Source organism: Puma concolor, chromosome A2, assembly GCF_028749965.1.
Source record: "Puma concolor isolate L17-30 chromosome A2, mPumCon1.1.hap2, whole genome shotgun sequence".
Taxonomy (NCBI): Eukaryota; Metazoa; Chordata; class Mammalia; order Carnivora; family Felidae; genus Puma; species Puma concolor.
Genome location: NC_141668.1, coordinates 171329854 through 171350572, shown reverse-complemented (window position 1 = coordinate 171350572; position 20719 = coordinate 171329854). Strand labels below are relative to the sequence as shown.

General features: G+C 64.3%; 1 protein-coding gene across 9 annotated transcripts; it reads right to left on the bottom strand.

Moving 5' to 3' along the window:
* Positions 1–258: 258 nt before the first annotated feature.
* On the bottom strand, positions 259–18673 carry ATP8B3 (ATPase phospholipid transporting 8B3). 9 transcript variants are annotated; one of them, XM_086699652.1, is made up of 28 exons: positions 18381–18673; positions 17146–17204; positions 16591–16682; positions 16063–16176; positions 15115–15213; positions 14847–14908; positions 14351–14423; positions 14176–14246; positions 13681–13763; positions 12267–12425; positions 12098–12186; positions 11448–11638; positions 11147–11355; positions 9466–9497; positions 9220–9376; positions 8648–8839; positions 8457–8569; positions 7827–7961; positions 7604–7715; positions 6692–6767; positions 6347–6452; positions 5734–6118; positions 5409–5632; positions 3255–3338; positions 2859–3098; positions 2517–2655; positions 2103–2230; positions 259–944 (listed from the first exon to the last, which is right to left on the bottom strand). In XM_086699652.1, the coding sequence occupies exons 2-28, from the start codon at positions 17192–17194 to the stop codon at positions 360–362; spliced, it is 3999 nt and encodes a 1332-aa protein (XP_086555778.1). In that variant the 5' UTR covers positions 17195–17204; positions 18381–18673; the 3' UTR covers positions 259–359. The 9 variants fall into 9 exon arrangements, with proteins under 9 accessions (XP_086555778.1, XP_086555779.1, XP_086555782.1 ...); XM_086699653.1 differs by having other exon boundaries at positions 5445–5632; positions 7797–7961; positions 18381–18672; XM_086699656.1 differs by having other exon boundaries at positions 2859–3008; positions 5445–5632; positions 7797–7961; positions 18381–18672.
* Between the last annotated feature and the right edge of the window lie 2046 nt (positions 18674–20719).

Here is a 20719-nt window from a genome sequence, read left to right as displayed (position 1 = left end):
GCTGCCCGGGGACGGACGCTCGCGGGTCCACGGAGCACCGCCAACCCCGAGGGCGTGGAAGCCCCCCCCCCCCCCCAGCCGCGCGCGGCGTTCCCCCACCCCCGCCCCGGGGCGGCGGCGGCGGCGGCGGCGGGGCTCCTCCTGCAAATCCCGCCTGGGCCACTAGAGGTCGGTGTTCGGGGCTTTAGCGGGAAAGCCGGTCGCGGGACCGCGGACGTGACGGGTGCAGGAAAGGAACGAGCCTGGCGCAGCCCTGGGGAAGGTGGACCCTGGTTTATTAGCAACACAAAGGGACGTGGAGCCTAGTCCCCCCCGGGGAAGGCCGCGCAGGCCGGAGGGCGGGTGCGACGCGGGGCGGGTCACTGCTCCTCGGGGGTCGGGGGTCGGGGAGGGGCTGCCCCGCCGCCTCGGGCGCCACTGCGCCCTCCCCGGGCACCGGCAGTCACCCCACGGGGGACACCTTGCCCCCCTCGTCCGCGGGCTGCTGGGGGGGCGGGGGAGCCCCCGACGGCCCCGGCGCGCTCCCCCTGGACCACCGTGAGTCCTCCCGCTCCCCCCGCAACGTCTCCTGGGACGCCCCGGACCGCCAGCCCCCGCGGGGAGCCGGGGATCTGAGGACGGCGGGCTGCTCGTCCCCCGTCCCTCGAGGACACCTTGCCCCGGTGCTGGTGCCCCGTCTTCCCCAGGAACGACATCTTCCTGGAGCACCGGGGGGACTCCTGGATGCTCGGGGACAGTTCTTCGTGGCACGGGATTATCTGGCCCATCAGCATGTCGCTGTCGACCCCCGGCGCCCTGCGCAGAATCGTGCCCTGCGTGATGAGCTCCGCGTAGCCCTCGCGGTGGGAGAAGGCGTAGCTGGAGCGCCGCCTGCGCGACTCCCGGCGGAGGTAGGGCGCAGCTTCCACCGCCGTGATGTCCTCGCTCGGGGCCTCCTCCACCTCCTGCCGGGCCCAGAGGAAAGCGGTGGTCAGCAGGCTCCCACGCCGTGCCCACTGCCCTCAGGTCCCTGCTGCCGGTGGGGGCGGTCAGAGCCCCTCCTTGGCCACCACCCATCGACCAGGCCTTCCCTCCCTGAGCAGAGCCACTTAGAGTCCCCTCCCAGGCTGACTTTGGGCCAACCCATCAGATTCCTTCCCCGGCACCCCACTCTGGACCAGCCGCCACCAGGTGCCTCGGGTGCCCTCTGGTGGCAAAGCCAGGAGAGGTGAGCCGGGGACAGCCAGGTGTCCGCCTGTGTGGCAGAAGACGGCAGGTTTATGACCATGTTTGGTCGCTATTCCAGTCACTTCTGGGGCCCATCCCGGCTGCAGCCTGCCCTTCTGGAAGGTTCTTAGGGTCACGTGAGCCCCTAAGTTCCCACGCACGCCTTTTTGCACGGTAGCAGAATGCACATAACACGAGATGTACCCATTTAACCGTCTCCAAGCACACAGCTCAGAGGCGTCAGGCACAGTCACACTGTCGTGCACCCACCCTCCATCCATCTCCAGAACTTTCCATCTCCCCAGACTGAGGCCCTGTCCCCATGAAGCACGGACTCCCCGCCCGTGGCTCCCACCATCCACTCTCTGTCCCTGTGGACGGGACTCCTCTGGGGACCCCCTGCGAGTGGGGTCACGCGGGACGTGTCCTTCTGTGTCTGGCTCCTGTCACCACGCACAGTGTCCTCCGGGTCCATCCACGCGGTGGCAGGATGTCCTAACTTTCTCAGGCTGAACGAGATTCCAGCGTGTGGAGGGACACGTTGTGTTTACGCTTCATCCACACATGGACCCAGGGTTGTTTCTAAGTCCCTTCTCTTCCCTAAGCCATTTCCTGGTTTCTCTGTCATCTCCACCCCCAAGCCCCAGTCATCTGGGCAGAAGTCCGGTGATGCTGGAGTGCGCCTTGTCGTGCTCCTGGCCAGCCCCACCCTAGGAAGGGGTGGTTTTCCCTGGGGAGCCTGGGGCCTGTCATTTGGTCCCCCTGAGGGCCCTGGCCATGCACCTGGGTCTCCATTCCCACCACCCCCAGCCCCGCATGTCCAGGAGTGTCTGCTCCGGGCACAGGCTCTGCCTGGTGGGGTCCCGGGAATGTGCGATGGGGACCCCAGCCCTCACCTTGGGGCGTGGCTTCTCGAGGGCTTGGTAAATGACACGCAGGGCCAGTGTAGGCAGGGTGTTTAGTGACACATTCAGCAGGATCACCAGCAGGATGGAGGGGTGGGACAGCACATTGCGGTCAGCATCTGGGGACAAGACAGGGTCACAGCCCGGCCCGGGGTGGAGCCTCCCCAGAGCCTGCTTGGTGGCCCCTCCTCCTGTCACCCCACCTCTCCCTCCTCTCCCTCCACCCCCGGACACCTTTGTGCAGATTCCCAAAAGGCACCGATTCCCCCTGCACGGGACACCCCCCCCACACACACACACACACAGTCGAGAAGACAGTGGCTCACAGAGGCACGAAGTGGACATTTTGACATGGACGCACCCGTCCCCCAGGGCCCGCCACCCCATCCCCTGCTGGGGGCTCACACAGGAACGGGAAGGTCTCAGGGGAGATTTGGAAGAGCCAGAAACTCTGGCAGCCCCAAGTGACGACCATGTAGAAGCAGAAGCTGAGGAGTATGGCCAGCACAGACAGGGCCGTCCAGTATTTGATGATGAGTATGGCCTGAACAGGGAGAGAAGATCAAGCCAGGGTGGTGGCAGGAGGCTCAGGGCAGGGCTCGTGGAGGCGGGTGGGGGCTGAGTCCCCAGGGCCCACGAACAGCACGCCCTTGGCAGGGTCACCTGAGCAGTGACATCTCAGTGGCTCACGTCCAAGGCCCCACTGGGGGGGGGGGGGGGGGGAGACAGGCCGGTGGCCCCGCCTACCTCCATGGTGATGGACAGCAGGCTCGACAGGGCCACGACCGCGGAGAAAGACTGATAGTCACTGACGCTGGTGGGCCCGGCCGAGTCGTGGCTGACCCACAGGGTCACGAAGAAGTTGACCAGGGAGGTGGCCGTGCCATGGGCAAGGGCCTGGAGAAAGACCCAGTAGTTAAAGAGCTCGTCCTTCTGGCCTGCGATGTATAGCTGGGGCAGCTCCAGACTCCGCTCGGCACTCACGTCCTGGGGGTGGGGCACGGCGGGGAGGGGCAGGCTCTTGGGACCCGGTGGCGCGTGGGGGACCACCCCAGCCCCGCTCCAGGCCCCCAGGGGGAGGAACGTAGGGCAGAGACAGGGGCATCTACCGGAAAGGAGGAAGCGAGGCCTTGACTGGCTCACCTGCTCGAAGAGACCAATGTAGAGGACCGGGAGTGTGCTGAACAGCAGGTTGAAGAGTGCCAGGAACCAGCCTTCATACAGAGGCTGGCGGGGACGAGGGGGAGGGAGAACGTGGTCAGCCTTCAGGAGCCAAATGGCCAGAAACAGAAACGTGTCTTTACCCGAGGAGACCCACCCAAGCTGGCTGGACCCCCTGGGGAGGATGCCAGGTGAGCTGGGAAGTCAAGGCACGATGAAGGTTGGTGCTAAGGCCAGGGATGGGTCACAGGAGGCTTGATAAAGGCCGGAAGAGAACAAGGCAGAGAGCAAAACATAGTCTGATTGTTTCGAAACTTCGCCTTTGAGTCCTTGTTTTAGCTGGATGGCTGCAATGCGGAACTACGGGGGCGGGGGGGTGGGAAACGGCTAGAGAATGTGTTTTCTGGCCGTTCCCGGTCTCGGGGGATCACTGCGTGGAAGAGCCCTCAGGGACAAGTAGCCCCCCTAATGACCAATCCAATCCAGTTGACAGAATAAGGGCTTCAGTTCCAAAACCCGCTTCATGTGCGTGCTGGAACTGAACGCATAAGTAACAACCAAACATTTTACAAGAATCAAGTTTTTCACTGGGGCAGAAAAGAATCACAAAGTGGGTCCGTGGAAAAGGCTAAGCTGAGCCCGGTCCCGTGGGACTGGACTCAAACATATTGCTGTGGAGTCCGTTTCCGGTGTTCACAAAGACAGAGGGATAGACACAGACAAGACAGAGAGACGGGTGCGCCTCTCTACGAGGTCAATATGTGTCCACCTCCCCGCTCTTGTCAACTGAGAGAGTAATCCTGCAGCATCCCAGGACCGATGAGCACACCAAGCACTGAGATCTTGGCGTCTAACTACCAAGAACCGGGGCTCCTTATGGAACCCGCTGATCGCAGGGTCGGGGCAGGGAAAGTACAAAATGATCGGGGCAGTTCTGGTAGCACCAGAAAGAGGGGGTGTGGTCGGAAAAGACCAGGTGCACGTCAAAAGGACAAATTGGGGACGATGTCAGCGACAAAATATACAAGAAAGTAATATCCGCGAGTCTACACTGACAGGCGTCCGTTCGGAAAAAATAAACAGAGGAGAAGGAACAAATGTGGAAAAACTGAACGCCGCCCCCACGAAGATCCAGAACAAAAGAGGAAGCCTGCGTTCGACACTGGACTGGAAGTCCTAGCCAGAGCAATTTCCTCAAGAAGAGGAAATAAATGTTACTCGAACAGAAAAGGGAGAAGTGAAGTGCCTGCGGGGCTCAGTCGGTTAAGCGTCCGACTTCGGCTCAGGTCACGATCCCACGGTTCACGGGTTCGAGCCCCGCGTCGGGCTCTGTGCTGACGGCTGGGAGCCTGGAGCCTGCTTCGGGTTCTGTATCTCCCCCTCCCTCTGCCCCTCCCCCACTGGGGTGTGCATGCATGCGCGTGTGTGTGCGCGCGCTCTCTCTCTCTCAAAAATAAATAAACATTAAAAAATTATAAAAGGAAGGAAGGAAGGAAGGAAGGGGGAAAGAAAGAAAGAAAAAGGAAGGAAGGAAGGAAGGAAGCAAAGCAAGAAGTAAGACTCTCTCTTTGCAGAGGACACAATCCTATATGCAGAAACTCCCCAAGGATCCACAAGGAAGCTCCTAGAATCAACCAACAGACCAGCAAAGTTTGTCTCCATACACCTGCTGGGGTGAGCAATCCCAAAAGCAAATTAAGAACATTCCAGCTTACAGAAACATCGAAGAAATACCTGTACAGGAAAAAGTGGAGCAGCCAAGCAGTATCTACTGATCTACGGCGCCCCCCCCCCCCGTAAAGCTCCCTCTCACACGCTGGGGTTTGGGGGACAGGGAGCTCCTTCCCTCTCTCGGGTCTATTTTGAGACAGCTTCCTGGCACGCAGGGAAAACTCCCCTTCCAAAGCTCCAGAGTCTTGCGGTCAGGGACCCAGCCCCCCCCCCCCAGCCCCCAACCTCTCAGTGGCGCAAATCCTCCTCTTCTCCCCTCGAAGGAAGGACTTTGGAGCACCTGCCCCCCACCCCCACCCCCACCCCCGGCTTCAAAGCTCCAATTCGCCAAGCATCCCCGGAGACCTTGGGCACAGAGCGAGGGCAGGACCCCTCCTCCCTTGCCCGGCGCCCGTGGCCGCGCACCTGGGCGGTGAAGCCGCTGTAGAAGGCGAACCAGACCTGCGCCATCATGCTGGCCAGCGTCTTGTAGACGAAGTAGCGAAGGAACTTGCACACCCGCACGTAAGACCAGCGGCCGTGCACCAGCAGCAGGCGCTTCAGGAAGCAGAACTGGGCCAGCGCGTAGTCGCTGTTCTGAACCGCCTGCATGCCCTCCGGGCCCGCCAGCCCCACGCCGATGTCCGCGGCTGCGGGGACGCGCGCGCGCGCGCGCGGCCGGTCAGCCAGGGCTCTCCCCCCCACCACCACCCCCACCCCGCCGCCGCCCCCCTGCCGCCCCGCGACGCACTCTTGATCATGTTGACGTCGTTGGCGCCGTCCCCGATGGCCAGGGTCACCACGCGCTGGTATTTCTTGACCAGCGCCACGATCAGAGCCTTCTGCTTGGGCGTCACGCGGCAGCAGATGACCGCTTGGCAACGGGCGGCCAGCTCCACGAAGGCCCGCTCGCGCCGCACCTCGGGGCCGTCGCGGGCGCCGGAGTCCTTGACCCGCGGCCCCAGCCCCGTGCCCCTCAGCTGGGTCCCGAGGGTCCGCCACATCAGGGACACCCTCTGGGCGCGCAGGAAGTTCGTCGTCCGCTCGCCGGGCTCCTGCCAGGCCTCCTCCACGTCCACGTCCACGTCCCGCACCAGCGCCCGCGGCTCCTTGCGCAGGGACAGCAGCAGCTGGTCCTGGCCGGCAGGGGCGGGGAGGGGCGGGGCGGGGGCGCGTCACCCTGCACCCCTCCGCTCCGGGCAAGGCCCCGCGGCCCCAAGCCAGGCTGGACTTGACCGCGACCCGCCCCTCTCCTGCTCCGGCCCCTTCCGCCTCGCCCCGTCCAGCAGCTCCCGCGGCCGGTGCGCCTCCCGGCCCCCTGCCCTACACCAGGGCCGCTGCCGTGGCCCCGAGCGGACACTGACCAGGAACTCCCCATTGATGACCATGGCCACCTTGGTCTGCTGCAGGAAGCGGCTCTGCAGGGGGCCCTGGCCGTCATTGCTCCCCCAGTAGGCCTCCAGGATCCGACTGTGTGTGTGGGGGGGGGAGGCCGGGAGGGTGGTCAGCCGCCGCAAGGCACGGCCTTCCGCCCCCCCGGCCCCCCCCCCCACGCCCCTGCCTCGTTGTGCCGGGGTCCCCTGCTCCGGGAGTCCCGCCGGGCAGCGGCTTCGGGCACTCCGCAGACCCCCCGGGGCCGCTCGTATGCTGTGGGTGCGGCCCCCTCCCCATCCCCGGCTCGCCCGCCCGCCCGCACCCCGACTTCTTACCTGATCTCCTTCTCCTCCAGAATGAGCATGTTCTCCGACAGCAGCTGGCAGGCAAAACCGATGTTCACGGCCGTCTCTGCAAACCAGCCCAGCTCAGCGCCCCTTGGGGGCCACGCCCACCCTGCTGCGTGGACCCTGGCCCCCACAACCACATCAGCATGCCCCTCCCCCTGGCCACGGGGATCGGTTCAGAAGAGGGCCCGTGACTCAGGCCGGCCAATGGCAGCCAGCCCTGAGTTTTTTGGCTGCCTCTCTGAGCAAAGGGGGCTCGGCTTTGGTGGTGGCCGGGGCTGGGCTCCTGGACAAAGGGAGGGTGGGGCGCGGGGCCAAGAGGTCATTGGGCATAGCCTGCCTAGACCCCACGGGCCCTTCTTGGAACCCACACAAATGACTTAATTTCTTTTAAAATCAGAAGAAAATATAATGACTGTGATCCAGCTCGGATATTTGTCTTGATCCCAACGCAGCTGCAAGACGTCATTTTAAGTATTTTGTGTGCATGTGCCTGGTGCCCACGTAAGTCCCAATGCGGCCCCGGGGGCCACAAAGAACCCACAGGGCAGTGGAGGAGATTCGGGGCTCCAGGACCAAGGGACCGGCGGGCACACGCCACTTTGCCCCCGAGTCACTGGGCAACCTCCAGCGCCTGCTCCCAGCCCTCTGAGCCCGGCTCCGCCCACCTGTCACACAGGGGCAACCCGGCCACTCAGGAAGCCTCCGCACAGGGCCAGCCCGCCCAACGGAGGTGTCGGGGGGACCCCTGCATTAATCGTGCCCGTTCCTCCCTTCCCGGCTTGACGCGGAGGGCAACGCCGAGCCGGGACAAATGGGACAGGAGGGCGGTGGCCTGTCCGGGCAGGTGAGGGGCGCTCTCCCACCCATCCCCCTTCTCTCGGCGCCCCGGGGACCCACCTTGCTTATCCCCTGTGAGTACCCACACTTTGATGTTCCCCTGCTTGAGACACCGGATGGTGTCGCAGACGCCGTCCTGGAGTCTGTCCTCGATGGCTGTGGCTCCCAGCAGCTGGGGGCGGGGCCGGGGGGGGGGGGTCAGCGCCCTGGCAGAGGCGGGGCGCCCGGCCCGGCCCCTCCGCGCTCCGCCCACCTGCAGGCCTTTCTCCATCTCCTCGTACACCTGGTGCAGGGCGTGGGCCCGGTTCTGCAGCCGCAGGCTGGCTTCCTGGTGCCGCTGGCGCCACTCCTCGTACGTGTCCTCGTCCACCCTCTTGTAGGCCAGGCACAGGGTCCGCAGGGTCTCCTCGGCAAAGGACTGGGGGCCGGGTGGGGGGCCCCTGGCACCACCCCGTCGCCACTCTGCCTCCCTGACACTCTTCCGGCCCTGCTCCGTGCTTGGGGTCCCCGAACCTTGCCCCCCACCCCCAGGGGGGCTGCTCTGGCTCAGCCCCCCACCCCCACCCCGTACCCAGCTCTGTCCTGCCTCCACACCTCTGCACTTACCCTTCCTCTTGTCGGGAACCCCCCCCCCCGCCTTTGCTTTGGCTTTGCATGGCCATTTCTAACTGTTCCTCAAGACCCTCAGCACAGCCCGGCCAGACCCTTCCCCGGGACCCCGACAGCCCCTGACCCTTCCCCTGATCCCTGGGCTTTGGAATGTCCGTACCGCACACAACCTGGACAACTGCACGTGGCCAGCCTGGGTGCCTGCCACTTCTCTGCACACTCTCCTCCTCTGCCCGCCTCTCCCTGCCCCTCACCCCCTGCCTTACCCCAACAGCCTCCCCCCCCCCCCTCAGCAGGGACTCACAGCCAAGGCCTCCTCCGTGGTCCACTCTGTCATGCCTTTCTTGCTCAAGCGCTCAAAGATGACCACGTCGGCGCCTTTGGTGTAGAGGTAGATGGCGCCCTCGGGGTTTCGGACTGCAGAGGGAGAGGCCAGGCTGCCCACACACACTCTCCCCTGCCCGCCCACCCCCTGCGCGGGGCGCGAGCACTCACCCAGCACCGACATGCGCTTCCTCATGCTGTTGAAGTCCATCATGGCGAGGACCTGATACACCCGTTCGTCCCCCAGCTCCATCACCGTGATGCTGTCCCGCGTGCGCGCCACGAACACGTAGCCAAAATTCCGGGCCGCCGTGACCAGCGCCTCCTCGTCCGGGGATGCCGCCTGGTACACCGGCTGGTCTGCTGGGGGAGGGAACCGCGGCTGGGGCGGGCGTGTCCCCCGAGAGCTTTCCTCCATCGGGACCGCCACCCATCTCCAGAGCGCAAAGGAGGAAACCAGACGTTCACAGGACGGTGGTCTCTCGGGCCGGTACGAGCTCTAAGCCCGGCAGAGGGAGGTAGGTGTGTGGACCCCGGTCCGAAGGGCCCCCCGCTTCCCACAGCAACAGATCTCGAGCCTCGGGCCTGGACACCCCTAGGCCCGGAAGAGGTGGGGCTTGGGACAGGGCCTAAGCACCCTCCAAGCCCAAGGAAGGGAGCCCTGGGGAGTGGGCTGGAGCGTCTCGGGAGCCCCAGGGCCGGAGCACCGCCCCAGGCGGGGAAAAGGAGGTGGGCGCACTCACGGTCTTTCTCCTGGACCATCACAGTGTGACAGATGGCCAGCAGACGCCAGAACTCCCGCACCGCCTCGTCCGTGCGGCACCGAACCGCTCGCAGGAGCTCCGCGTTCCGGTAAGGGAACTTCCCGTCGGCAAATTTGTTCCAGAGGTAGGGGCTCCCCTGAGGGGTTGGGAGGGGACAGGCCGGCTCTGGGTGGGCCACTGCCCACCCCCACCCCTATCCTGTGCTGCAGGGCGGCCGGGGCTCACCTTACATGGGGCCGCCTCCTCGTCGTCGGGGCCTGGGGAAAGACCCAGCTTCAGGCCCCAGCTGCCGCGCCCACGGGGATCCCGCAGCGCCCACCCCCCACCGGCAGGCTTCCCGGGGCCACTGAGACGGCCAGACAAGCGGGCCCAGGCCTCTGGACCCGACACCCCAACAACCAAGGACCCCCCCTGGCCACAGCTTTGCCTTCTGCACGAAGGAGAGAAAAGAATGGCATGGCTTCCAGAGGTCCCGGCAGCACGGCCGGGGTGGAGCCCAGCCGCATGCAGGCGTTTTGTTTGATCTCTTCACGGTGTCTTTTTACAACTTGGACCTGCCTGCCTACTTTGAAAGATTGGGGTGATGTCACACACACACACACACCCCGGGTCCACAGCCCTTCTAGAAACATCAGAAGACCTGGCCTGGGGCCGATGCTGCTTGCCACAGGCCCCCCTGCTCCCTATCGCCCTGAGACCCCGGCTGAGGGTGGGGTGGGCTTTACCAGAGGGCATGGGCCCATTTCCGTCTTCCCGTTACTACCCCGGTGGGTGCTCTGTCACGTCCTGCCCAAAACCACGTCCCCCACTTTATGACGGCCAAGAGGACCCCGCCCCACGACTTTTTGCGTGGTCTGCGAGCCAAGAATGGTTTCCACATTTCTGGGGCGCCTGGGTGGCTCAGTTGGTCGAGCAACCTGCCCTCAGTTCAGGTCATGATCCCGTGGTTTGTGAGTTCAAATCCCACATCGGGCCCTGTGCTGCCAGAGCGAGGCCCACTTCAGATCTTCTGTCCTCCTTGCCCCGCCCCTCCCCTGCTTTCGCTCTCCTAAAAATAAATACATATTTTTTAAAAAGAGAGAGAGAGGGGCGCCTGAGTGGCTCATTCGGTTGAGTGTCCGACTTCGGCTCAGGTCATGATCTCGCAGTTCGTGGGTTCGAGCCCCGCGTCGGGCTCTGTGTTGACGGCTCAGAGCCTGGAGCCTGCTTTGGATTCTGTGTCTCCCTCTCTCTCTCATCCTCCCCTGCTCACACTCTGTCTGTCTCTCTCTCTCAAAATTAAATAAACATTTTTAAAAAAGAGAGAGAGAGAGAATGTTTCTCACATTTCTAAATCTCTGGGAAAACATCGAAAGACGATCATCTCGTACCACGTGAAAATGTTAATGAAATTCCAAATTCAGGACTGGCCCGGTCGGGTAAGCGTCCGACTCTCCATTCTGGCTCAGGTCGTGATCTCACAGGTCGTGAGTTCAGGCCCCGTGTTGGGCTCTGTGCTGACAGTGCTGAGCCTGCTTGGGATTCTCTCTCTCTCTCTCTCTCTCCCTCTCTGCAGCCCCACCCCACTTGTTCTCTCTCCCCTGCTTCGCAAAAATACATAAACTTAAAAAAATAAAATAAAGAAATTGCACATTCAGCGTCCCCAAGGAGAGGTCTGTCTGTGAAAACCGAAAGAATCCTATTCCGTGACACGTGTAGACACTGACACCCCACGTCCCGTGTCCACACGCAGGCTGCTGTTGCAGGGCAACGGCCGACCCGAGTCTCGACTGGGGCCGGGTGAGCGGAGAGGCCCACAGTATTGCTCTATGGGCAACGTGGGACGATGCCGCGTGGCCACAGCTCCGTGGCCCAGAAGCACAGGGCGTGGGGCCGGCGTCCCCGGGACCCGCGGGGTGGGACCCACCGTAGACGATGCCGCCGATGCAGCACTTCTTGAAGGTCATGACGTTCTGCGTGAGCGTGCCCGTCTTGTCCGAGAACACGTACCCCACCTGGCCCAGCTGGTCGTTGAGGCTGGTGCTGCGGGCCTTGGCGGGCACGTCCTGTGGCGCGTAGTACATGTGTACGTCCCAGTTGATGAACATGCTGTTGCCCAGGTAGATGAACTCGACCCTGCGACACACTCTGGGTCACAGCTCCACCCCCGCTCCTGAGGGAAGGGCAGGAAGGGGCTGGGGGTGGGGGGGAGACGGCCAGGGCCTCACATGATGAACATGGCCATGGGCACCATGACGCTGAGCAGGATGAAGAAGCCCCAGAAGGTGAGGAAGGTCTCGGCGGCCACGCTCTGCAAGTGCCTGGGGGACACGTAGTGGTGCTTGGCCTTGAACTCCTTCACCTTGAACCAGAAGCCCAAGCTCAACGCCACGGAGATCAGCACCAGGGACAGAAAGATCTGGAAGGCAAGTGGTGGGCATGCGGGTGACCCTGGGTGACACAGGGGCGCCCCGGGGACTCACCGACAGGGGCACTCAGTGGGGACGGGTGGGTGGGACGGTCCCCGGGGCAGGGGCGCTGCGGGGGGTGGGGGTGTGTACCCGGGGAGGGGAACTTGCAGGCTCTTCGTCGGCCTCGTGAGCTGCTGTTGTTTCAATTATTATTACAATAACTTCAGAAAAGAGAACTAATCGGGCAAAACCCGCAAGCCGTCTAAGTTGAGCGCAGGCCATCTTATTATCTCCTGCGGGCCTGGAGGGCGTCAGAGTTGGGGCCACGAGGACGTCACTACTTGGCCCTCATCCTAACAAGAGATCCTCCGGCCCACAGACCCGTCTGAGGATCAAGACGCACGTGCTTTTGCACAGGAGGGAAACGGAGGCCCGGAAGAGGACGGTGGGGGCCTCGGGCGCCTCACCAGGGCCACCAGCCTGTTCAGCAGACGGTCTATCCTGCTTCTCTTCGGATGGATCTTGCCACAGTTCCTCATGATCTTGGTGTCGAAACCTGTGGGGTTTGCGTCTGCTTGTCGCCTGCCCGTCCTCCTGGCCTGCACCCGCCCCCCGCCGGGCCACCCCGGGCCGCACCGGCGTAGATGACCAGCCCGTAGCAGGTGTCCGTGTTCCGGACCTTGCAGCCGCGCAGGAGCACGTTGCCGATGTCCAGGGGGTGCTTCCTGCCGTTCCACTCCAGGCACCCCACAAAGTGGTGCAACCTGCTGTTGGGTTCCTCACACACCACCTTGCCTGGGGGCCACGTAGGGGGGAGGTCAGGTAGCCACAGGCTCGTTGGGGGTGGGGGGGCTCGGCCTGCCCTTTCTGAGTTGGGGCGGGGGGGACGCCGCTGTCCCCCTCCGGCCCCAGCCACCCGCACGGGGCCCGCCCTGCCCCACTCCGGCCCCGCTCACCCCTGCACCACCCCCAGGCAGCCTCCTCCTGCTCCAGAGCCGGCCCCTTCCAGCCGCGGGGTTCTTGGGTGCGCGGCCCCGGACCCCCGGACTCAACCTCCTCAGAGAAACCCTCCCTCCCTGAGCCCCCTTCCCCATGGTTACAACCCTGAGACGACATCATCAACCTGAGCTCTGTGGGGGTAGGTGCCAGCCTGGTCTTGGTGACGCTGAGGCCCCGGGGCCCAGCCTCGCGCCTGGCCCACAGCAGGTGCTCAATAAATGTGTAAGGAGGGAAAGAAAGAAGGGACACTGACATCCAACTCCCTGAAGCCACAGGGGACAAATGCAGGCACTGTCGTTTTCCAGAAGGTGGTGGGAGAGGTCCTTCCCACCACCAGTCCCGCTCGCGTTCGAGGAAATCAAGGCAGGATGAAAGGCTGGACCAGCGCAGGGTTAAAATGGCCATGGGGTGTGGACCGGGACCCTGGCAGGGAGCAAGCCCACACCTCCTGCCACCTCTCTGACCCCAGTCTCCTCCTCTGAAAAATGGGGCCATGCCTTGCAGCACCGCTCAGTCAGGTCAGGGCCTAGAGGGAGCGGTGGGGACACGTGCAGCCACCCTCCCCACGAGCGAGGCTTTTCCCCAGATATCAGGCATGCAGCCGGTGCGTGGAAGTCAGGAGCGAAGGGGCTGCGGCTCAGGACAGAGACTCGGCTCCCGAACCAATCAGAGCAGCCTGCCTTTGCAACGAGACGGGAAAAAATAAAGTATCCCCTTGCTGGGTCACCGTGCAGGCGAATCGCGAGCCCATGTACGCAGGCCGCCTTTTTAATTAAACCACCAAAACTGTTTGACTCGAAGCGGTCGTGTTTCATAAATAAAATGTAAAGCCTGATAAGATGCTGCCCTGCGTATCGTAACAATAGAATGTCCCAAAAGTCACGTTGATTGAGGGGCCATGAAAACATGAATCCCGACCCCCAACGCCCCCTAGACACCCCATTGCCACGCCCCAAAACCCAGCGAGGTGGGGAAGTTTTGCACCCGCTGCCCAGAGGGGCAGGCCCACACGGGACGGGGTGTCTGCTGTTCCTTGCTTGCTGCCTCTCACCTTGGAAGGATGCCATCTTCCTTATACTGGTCAGCTCGTGGTGGGTGACCGGCGGGGCCTGCCTGAACTTCAGGTTGGTCTCCCTGGTGATGAGACGGGGAGCAGGTGAAGGTACGGATGGACGGTACCAGGGCAAGGCACCCGCAGCCCTTCCCAGAGTCCCTCAGACACTCTCGCTAAGCACCGACGGTGTGCCGGCTGCCGACCAGAACGCCGAGGCCCAGAGAGGGAGAGGGCCTCGCCCAAGGACGCACAGCGTTTTTGCCACAGGGCTGAGGCCACGCCCTAGGCCTTCTCACGCTCAGGCTGGCGCACACGAGGGCCTCCAGAAAATGTCGGCACAAAGATAGGTCCCTTGCTCTGGCCCAACCTTTTGGCCCAGCTGGCTCGCAGGCACCCCACCACCGTTCCCGGGGCGAATGACCTAACTCTTCGGCCGCTGGGGAAGTTCTTGCATCCAGAGCCCCAGACCCCTAGTGATGGCCCACGGCTCACCCATCGATGTCCGCAGTTTCCACGTAGCACAAACTGCTGGGCTCGGTGCTGGCCAGCAGGAGTAAGTCGGCCTGGGGTTGGGAGGGGTGGGGGGCAACAGCATTGCTCAGGGGGGACACAGGAGGAAGGCAAGGAGGAGGCAGCCCGCCCCCCCCGCGGTCGGCCGCCAGCTCACCGGGACGATGTCGTCTTTGTGCAGACAGACCACGTCTCCCACATACAGGTCCTCCCACTTTCTCCACAGGAAGCTGCAGGGGCGGGGGCGGGGGTGGCAGTGAGGGGGGGGTCCCTCCCAGGCCCAGCCTTGGCCACCCCAGCCGGGAGAGCGGGGCTTCCAGTCTGCAGGTCCTGGCCGCCCGCCCCCGGTCCTCCTGGAGGTCCGGCCTTCCTGGCCCCCCAGCCCCAGGTCCCAGGCCCTTTCAGATCTTCCCCGCCCCCGTCTTCAGCTGAACCCCCATCACAGGGCCCGTCCCGGCCTTGGTAGACAGCAGGCGCTTAAGTAGTGCCGGCTGGGCCGCTGTCAGGCTCAGCCAGGATGTCCAGGAACACAGAAGGTTCCGGGCCCTCTGAGAGGCACTCCTCCCTGGCCTGTCCCCGGTCCCGACAAGCCGTGCTGGGGGCCTCTTGCCCCGGGATGGACCCCACACATACACGGGGCCACGAGGCCTCACCTCTTCCCCACCAGGATCTGGCAAGGCCTGTTGTTGATGATTCTGTCGCTTCTGTGTCGCCCCTGGGCTGACAGGGGAGCGGGTCAGAGGGACGGCCCCGCCCCCAGCCGGGCCCCCACGCCACCCCAGGGGGGAAGGGCTGCTGGGCAGGAAGGCAGATTCTGCCTGGCCACACCACGCCCCCGGCGGTCTCTCATGCGACCTACCACAGCCCAGTACCCCCCACACCCAGGGCCCCCTCCACTCGCCAGGCACCCCGGCCACTTACGATGTCGTCCACCAGATCTCGGGTGGCCCGGATGACGAGGAGGCAGATGAGCGGGACAAAAAGAGTGAACCAGGGCAGCGTGGAGATCTCGGGGAGGCCCTGACGTGGAGGGCGGGTCATGCCGGCCGCCCCCCAGGCACCACCCTGCCCGCCTCCCGCTCCCCGCCCACCCGGCACACCCAGCCTTGCAGCCTGGCATCCCGTGTCCACCTGCTGACCACCCCAGCCCAGGGCCAGGCCCCTCTCCCCCCAGACCTTGGGACAACCACCCTCCTGTCCCTCTGGTCCCGGTCCCCATCACTGGTCCCTACCCCATGGTTTGATGTCACCCCTGCCTGCCCGAGGCACCTGAAAACACGCGTCAGGGCCACTGCTGGGTCCCCAGTGCCCAGCACACAGTAGGTGCTCAATAAACGTTTACTGGATCTTTACTCGGAACAGAATGAGATGCTGGGTCAGGGTTCCCTGGAAACTGCCCACCCACCGAGAGAGGAAGGTGACCATGCTGGATGCCGGCCCCCCTCGTGCCCCACCCAGACGACCCAGACAGTGGGAAGGGCCCCCACCGGTCCTGAGAACGTGCTTTGACCCCTGATTGCTCCTTGCCCTCTGGGTTTAGCTCGGAGGGCTGGGGCCAAAGGCGGTATGTCTGAAGCTGTCCATCCTGACGGGGGCGGGGGGGGGTGGGGGGGCGTGCCCTCCTTGACCTGAAGGAGCCACGCACGCACCTCCCATAATTCTTCATGTATCGAGGACTCCTCTGTGCCAGGCCGTGGGCTGTGCAGTGGGGACCCAGCAATGAGTGTTGGGGGACAGACCTTGACCCACAAACCCCACAGACAACTGCACAGTGAAACTGCCCTGGGTCTACAGAGCCGTGGGGCAAAGGGTAGTCAGGGAGGGCTCCCTGGAGGAGGCAATGCGGGCAGGCGGCTGACCCCTCCACACCTGGAGAATGATGATAAAAAGGAAGTAGAGGTTGGACACGCGGTGGAACTGCTCATACAGGTTCAGGGGCAAGAAGGAGAAGACGGTGTACTTGGCCGTGTGGATGACATTGCTCTGGAACGACAGCCAGCGTGGGATTGCTGCCCGGCCGGGAGGCCCCACGCCCGCCTGCCCCGCCTTCTGGCCGCTACCAGCATTGATTGAGCACCTACTGAATGCAAGGTCTCGAGCCAGAGTTTACTGAGTGCCCAAGGGAGGCAAAGCCTTAAGCCAGCATTGACCGAGCCCCTCCTGGGCGCAAAGACTCGGGGAGCAGAGCCGTGAGCTCAGCGTTTCCCAAAGCGAGGCGCACGCAAGAGGTTTTAGGTGGGGCCCCGTGAACATATTGCACTTTGGAGGTTTCGTATTAATATAACTTAAACTGGGGTGGGGGGGGGCGCCAGCACCCAGCTGGGGGTGTTACAGTCCTGGGGACTGAAGTTCAGGGTGGGTGCCGCGGGGGAGGGGGGCAGAGATGGGGGCGCCCACCTTATATTTCCTCCTCTGCCAGCACAGGAAAGACTTCTCCTTGAACTGGCTGTTGTAGTCCCTGCTGTTGGCTTCCAGCTCCCAGGTGAACGCTGAAGCCAGAGAGAGCGGGGCATCACGCAGGGCAGCAAACACAGGCTAACGACACCCCAGAGGAGGGCCCGAGGGGCCCCGGGGGGACCCAGCCCTGGGGACACTCAGCTCACGGACAGGGAGCTGGTAAACAAACAGGACGGCCCGCGGCCCCCCGCGCACAGTAAACTCAGAGGGAGCGCCCCTCGTCCCGCTGCCCTGGGCCAGTCCCTAGGCCAAGAAGAGTACAGGCTCTGGGAGACCCCTTCACGCCCTCTCCTTCCTCAGAGCGCTAAACTGGGGCCCAGCACCGGGCTCCAAGGTGTCCAAGGCTACAGGCCCCGAATCCTGAGTCTAGCATTCGGCCATCGGCTTTGGGACCGTCAGCCGGCGAGCACCCACACTGGGCCTCCTCGGTCCCCCCCTCAGCCACTGCACTTCGTGATGGCCCTCGGCCCCCTCGCCAGGACCCAGGACACGCACCGGAGTTCTTCTCCTCCTCGAGGTCCTCTCGGTAGGCGAGGCTGCCCATGCTGGTGGGGCTGCGGGGAGAGGGCCCCAGGTCGCACCAGCAGCCCGGACGGTGCCCGCTTCTCTGCCCCGTCCCAGGGCTCTGACGTTCCAGCCGCCGGACGTGTCCTTCTCTGGCCGTCCTCAGGCCTGGCGGGGCCCCGGCTGCCCCCCAAACCTGCGACAGCCTCACACCCAGCAGCTCCCAAGCTAGCAACCCAAGGTCGCCTCGTCTTCCCCCGTTACGGCCCATCGCTGGGGTGAGGGGTTCTACCTCGGGCCGCTGCTCCCCGCCAGCCCCCGTCAGCTCTCCTGGGAGGCCCACACCCACGTCCTCCCGGGTCTTCCTGCCGCCCCCCCTGCCCCAATCCCCGCCCGGCACACCCAGCCCACTGAGGTGCTCACCAGTGTTTGCTGAGTGACTAAATGGGGCCCCAGGGCTATATGTTAGATCTCACATACACGAGGGCCAAGCTACCCAGAGAGGTCTGAGCATGGTCTCGGGGCGGCCAACCCTGACGGGGGAGATGCAGGCGACCCCAGACCTCCCACGGAGCCTGGAACCTTCCCACCATCTAGTTCACGCTTGGCCCTTGCCCTTAGACGCCAGGAATAGGAGTCTGCCCAGGGGACCCACAGCAGCCACCAGCACTCAGCAGCCCCCCGCCTCCGGGCACTGGGCTGGCTGTCCCCCTGGAGGGGCTTTCCCCGCATGCGCGGTCAGTGCGTCCTCACCGTTCTGGTCTCAGCTCGTACTTCTCAGACCGTCCGTGCTTCTTCAGGCGCCTCCTCTGGGCTCCCCCTCTACCTGGGGCGTCCCCCATCCCAGTCCTGCTCCCCCTCCCTCCTCTGCTTCTCTCCCTGTCTGGGCTGCCTGCTGAACTCAGAACCTCTCAGGGCAAAGACGGCTGGCATCTGAGCCGACCGTGTCCCCAGGCCCCGAGTGGGAGGACCTGGCTCACAACCAGTTCTGCTGCTCCCGGGAGCCTGAGCGGGGCCAGTGCCCATTCACCGGATGGGGAAAAGTGAGGCTCAGGGCGAGCGAGGCTTAGCCAGTGGGACCCAGAGCCCGGGAGACCCAGCGGAGGGCAGACGGGGTCGGAGGAAAGCTGAGGTGGACAGAATCCACCCCACGTTTATGGGGGGGGGGGACAGGAAGACGCCCCCCACCAGGGCTGGCTTCCCCTTCCTTCCCACCCTCAGCTCACCGGAAGCCTCGAGCATCCCGCAGCGGCGGCGGCCCAGACGCCGGGGCCTCCACAGGACCCCAGGCGCTCCGGCACCCCCACTGGGCTCCGCTCCGCGACAACCTCCAGGGACGCCCCGCCGCGGCCGCCGCGACCTCACGCCCTCAGGCGGGGCGGAGTCCAGAGAGGGTGCGAGGGCACCCGAGGACGCACAGCAGCGGGAGCGCCGCCGCTCACCCGCGCGGGCCGGGGCGGGTGGTCCTCGGGCGGCCAGGGCGGCGGACGTGCCGGAGCTGTTAGCCGGGTGCCAACCGGCCTGAAACGGGCGGCGCGGGCGCGGGACGGGGCTGGGGCGGCGCGGGGGCGGGACCGGGGGCGGGGCCTCGTCACGCTGGGCGGTCCCGATGGGCGGGGCTTTTGCCGTGCTGGGCGGGCCCGAGGGGCGGGCCCGGGTGGGCTTAGGGGCGGGGCTTTGTCGTGCTGGGCGGGCCCGAGGAGGGCCGGGGGGCGGGGTCCTGAGAAACAGGGCGGGCCCGAGGGATCGGGGGCAGGGCTGGTGGGGTCTTGCAGAGAGCAGGAGGTGAGGCGGGGTTTCACCGGGCGAACCTAGACAGAAGTCAAGGTGGGGCGAGGCGGGGCGGAGACTTACGGAGAGGACCGGGGTGGTGGGGACCCGGCAGAGATGGAGGCTTTTGGCGGGGGGGGGGGGGGGGGGGGCCTCTGGAGTGGTGGCAGGCGGCGGTGCGGGGGTGGGGAGCGGCAGGCCCAGATCCAGGGTTGGGGCTTTGCAAGGAGCTGAGGGTTGTCAAAATAGGGGCAGGCTGGGACTGGGGAGGATCAGTGGGCGGGACCTTGCACCCCAGGGCGGGATAGGGGGCCTCGATTCGGGCCTGGGTACTAATCCGCCCGTAATTTAGGGGCGGAACCTTGTAAAGCAGACTTGGTCCTGGCCGAGGTTGGACGGGACCAGAGTGGGGCTAGGGACACAGGAAGGACGCACAGGTAATCACAGGTCTGAGCTGCGTCCTGGGTTTTCACTCCCTCATCCGGTACCCATTAATGAGCACCTTCTAAGCTCAGGTGCAGTGTTAGGTGCTGGGCTGGGGGAGGTAAAAGAGACCGTTAGAGGAAGCCCACGACGTTCTGGCCCGGTGTGAGCCCACCCAGCGGGCGACCAGGGCTCTGAGGGCCTTCCTGAAGGTGACAGGGGTGGGGGACAGCCACGAGGCTGGGGGAGCTGGGTGGGGGGGGGGGGCTTGAGCCAGGGTGGGGGGGCTGCTGAAGCTAGGGTCCCCAGCAGTGGGGACTCAGGGAGAGGGGCAAACTTGGGCGGACACAAGAGATGATTGAACGCTTTCATATTTTCACTCTTAGAAATCCTCTGGGAAATATGGAAATTAGGAAGGTAGTTGGTTCTGGGCACTTTCACACTGTCACCACCTTCCCCCCTCTGCCCTGCGCTGGACTCCATGCCCAGCCTCCCCTCTCCACCTGGCACTGGGGCCCTTCATAGCATCACCTATGAGCAAATGTTGGTGATGAGGGAGCGATGGGGTGGTGAGGACAGCACACAGGCTATGACACCTCCCCCCCCCCCCATCAGAGCAGCAACCTCCCCACTCCCTCTTCCTACGAAGCCTGGTCTGCACACCCTCCTTGGCCTTTGAGGGTGGGCAGGGGGATGGGCACTGGTAAACCTCTTATTCATTCACTTGACAAACACCCAGCCCGTACCCAGTGGTTAATGAGAAGGACCCAGGGGACCCCATTCCCTCCTTGCAGCCCCAAGAGCCTCACTGGCCAGCTGAAAGCTTGCACCCCTCCTCTGGGTCTCCCTGGGGGGCTCGTTATGCTCTGGGGGAAGGGAACGACACCACACAGAAACAGAAACGGCCCTGCACCATTTATTTAGAAAGTTACTTGTTTACACAAGAGGTGGGAGAAAGTCAAATGGTCAGAACAGCCTCAGGGGGACACGACAGTGGCCGGGGCCCCGACTCAGTCACCACTCCCCCGTGAGGGCCCCTCGGGATCTGGAGGGCACCCAGTCCTCGGCAGCGCTGGCCCAGGGCGCTTCGGGGGTAGAGGCTGCCGTGTCCTCAGCCTGGGACCCTGCCCTCTTGGCCTTTAGCAGAAGCCGAAGTGGGAGTGGCAGGGGCCCTCCTCCAAAAGCCCTCCTGCCTCCACACGTAGGGCGCCCCCCACCTGCCCCTCCACGGGCTCATCTCTGGCTGCACTTTGTGTCTTAAATGGACTAACCGTGGAGACCTCAACAACCCCAAGAGGCACAAGTGACAGGCCGAGTCCATCACTGAGCCCCGTGCACACAAGCACCTCCCGGGAGCAGCGGGCCGGCACTT